We start from the raw sequence: 2,878 nt of genomic DNA, 5'->3' as shown, positions 1-2,878 counted from the left end.
AAAGACTTAACCTACTTCAGTCTGTGCACTGAATTTATTTAATACACAAGTTTCACAATTTGAGTTGAATTACGGAAATAAATTAACTTTTCCACGACATTCTAATTTGAGATGCACCTGTATATATGACAAACAGTATGTAATATTTATTAATTTATACTGTTTTGGTTTAGTATTTTCATTTTAATAATTTTTCTGTATATACTTATTTTTTAATATTCATATATAATGCTCAATAAAATCTCCCAGAAAAACCATACAGAATATTAATAATGTTCCTTAATTTTATATCGACAGCAAAATAATTTCAAATACATTGTGAATATACGATATCGCTCAGCTCTACTATTATGAAGGTCAGGGCTTCTTTAGACTGAACTGTGTTCATATAAACCCTCGGAACATACTTATCTAGGAGGTGAACATCTCTGTCCTCAATGTCTCTCTGTTGATTGCTGAACTTCAGCTGTTGAACCTGTAGTGCTTTTAGATGGGTCAGGTGCTTGAGCAGGCGCTTCCCTTGATGCTGCGAGACAGGAGTTTTCATTTAACATCCTAATAGGTCAAAGAAACTCTTCACATAAAGATGAAAGTTCTGTCTCATGTTGTTGCAAACTTGTATGACGAGGTGAAAGTCTGAAAATACAACAGCACTGCTGTCCTGTCTTTCCCAGGTGAGCCTGCCCAGATGTTCACTGTCCTTGAGTCTCTTTCAGCAGATACAGATAGTTTATAATGTGATATCGTTTCTTTGAGACCGACTGCCACGAATGCCTGTCTTGCATGAATAGTCTTGCTGACTTTAAGACTTGCATTTGAAAGACTAACTATGTGCTCAGATGCCATCATTTTTTATTTGTTTTTATTTTTCAGTCTCAGAAGCAGAACTTGGATTTGAGCAGGCAGGCCAAGTTTGCCTCCACACCCTCGTTCGCCCTGTTCATCACACTCAAGAATGTCGTGTGCAAAATCGGAGAAGATGCAGAAGTGCTGATGTCACTATATGACCCGATTGAGTCCAAGTGCATCAGGTCAGTGCACAAACATTTTTTTTTAATTATATTTATTTAGTTTTTTTATTTTTATTAGTATTTTATTATTTATTTTGAAAAACTTTATATACATTTTTATATTTTATTATTGTTACTAATTATTATATATTATATATAGTATATTGTAAATATTTTTAATATTTAAAAAATATTTTTATATTATTTAGGCCAATTTTAATAATTTGACAATACTTTAACCCACATTTGGGAGCCTCAGTGTCCAGTAACCATGATGTTTCACATCCTCAGTAGTAAATCAACCACAGCATTTGTGCCATGCACACAATTCTCAATGGTTTGTTTCAGCAATAAATTATCATGTTGTTGTATTCGAGTGTGTCATTATATTTTCATTAGCATTTGTGCTATATATGTGTTCACTATATGTGTTCATCGGGAATAAGTCCTATGCTTTTGAAATTGCTACTATGCTGTGAAAATAATGTCATTTAATATCTATATATTTTTTATTTTCTTGCAGTGAAAACTATCTTGTGCGCTGGTCCAGCTCAGGTTTGGTTAAAGACATCGATCAGCTCCATAACCTGCGTGCCGTATTCACAGTACGTATTATTTTGGGCTTTACTTTTGACAGTATTTATTAGGGGTGCTCCGATTGATTGGCTACCGATCACTTTCGGCCGAAAATCACGTTGGGATGATTGATTGGCAGTCTCTAAAAAGGCCGATCTCAAAAAAACGTTCTCAAGCTGATGATGCGCCTGCCGTGAGAGGTTCGGCACGACATGCAGCGTCACCGTCTCAGTCTCTGTCCGGCGCGGGTGAAATAATTATAATGCTGAAGGTGAGGTACTCACCTTCATATTTCTTCATTAAATATCTTATAAAGTAATTTGAAAACCTTGTGTGAGACGTAATTTCACCGCGCGTGCTCTCTCTTTCTCTCTAAAAATATGCAAATCTCTTCAAATCACCACACATCGCGTCTGTCTATAAGCGAGCTGCACAGTTCTGATGATGCGCCTGCCGTGAGAGGTTCGGCACGACATGCAGCGTCACCGTCTCAGTCTCTGTCCGGCGCGGGTGAAATAATTATAATGCTGAAGGTGAGGTACTCACCTTCATATTTCTTCATTAAATATCTTATAAAGTAATTTGAAAACCTTGTGTGAGACGTAATTTCACCGCGCGTGCTCTCTCTTTCTCTCTAAAAATATGCAAATCTCTTCAAATCACCACACATCGCGTCTGTCTATAAGCGAGCTGCACGGTTCACACAGGAGTAGTCACTTGCACAATCGAGGCAGTGTCACATCGTCACTAAAGTTTATAAATTGCATTACTTTTTAATTCTTGCCAGTGTTTAACCATTCAGCGACCGGTCACATCGCTGTGGAGAAATTTTGGCCCACTCTTCTTTACAGAATTGTTTTAATTCAGCCACATTGCAGGGTTTTCGAGCATGAATGGACTGTTTAAGCATCTCAATCGGATTTAAGTCCGGACTTTGATTTGGCCACTCCAAAACCTTCATTTAGTTTTTCTTGAGCCATTCAGAGGTGGATTTGCTGGTGTGTTTGGGATCATTGTCCTGCTGCATAACCCAAGTGCGCTTGAGCTTGAGGTCACAAACTTATGGCTGGACATTATCCTTCAGGATTTTCTGATAGAGTGCAGAATTCATGGTTCCGTCAATTATGGCAAGTTGTCCAGGTCCTGAAGCTGCAAAGCAGCCCCAGATCATCACACTACCACCACCATGTTTGACTGTTGGTATGATGTTCTTTTTATGAAATGCTGTGTTGGTTTTACGCCAGATGTAACGGGACACACCTTCCAAAAAGTTAAACTTTTGTCTCATCAGA

The 2,878-nt window shown here is 37.8% G+C and overlaps 1 protein-coding gene across 1 annotated transcript in view; it reads left to right on the top strand.

The window, feature by feature from the left end:
• The window catches only part of LOC107567798 (dedicator of cytokinesis protein 1-like), a 16,298-nt gene that overhangs the window by 9,064 nt on the left and 4,356 nt on the right, over positions 1 to 2,878 (top strand). Inside the window, exons 6-7 of the mRNA XM_016253564.1 lie at positions 874 to 1,031; positions 1,534 to 1,615. Coding sequence (XP_016109050.1) covers positions 874 to 1,031; positions 1,534 to 1,615 — 240 coding nt within the window. The remainder of the gene's footprint in view (positions 1 to 873; positions 1,032 to 1,533; positions 1,616 to 2,878) is intronic.

Source organism: Sinocyclocheilus grahami, unplaced genomic scaffold (genome assembly GCF_001515645.1).
Source record: "Sinocyclocheilus grahami isolate Dianchi unplaced genomic scaffold, SAMN03320097.WGS_v1.1 scaffold1189.1, whole genome shotgun sequence".
Classification (NCBI taxonomy): domain Eukaryota; kingdom Metazoa; phylum Chordata; class Actinopteri; order Cypriniformes; family Cyprinidae; genus Sinocyclocheilus; species Sinocyclocheilus grahami.
This window is presented reverse-complemented; position numbering and strand designations above follow the sequence as displayed.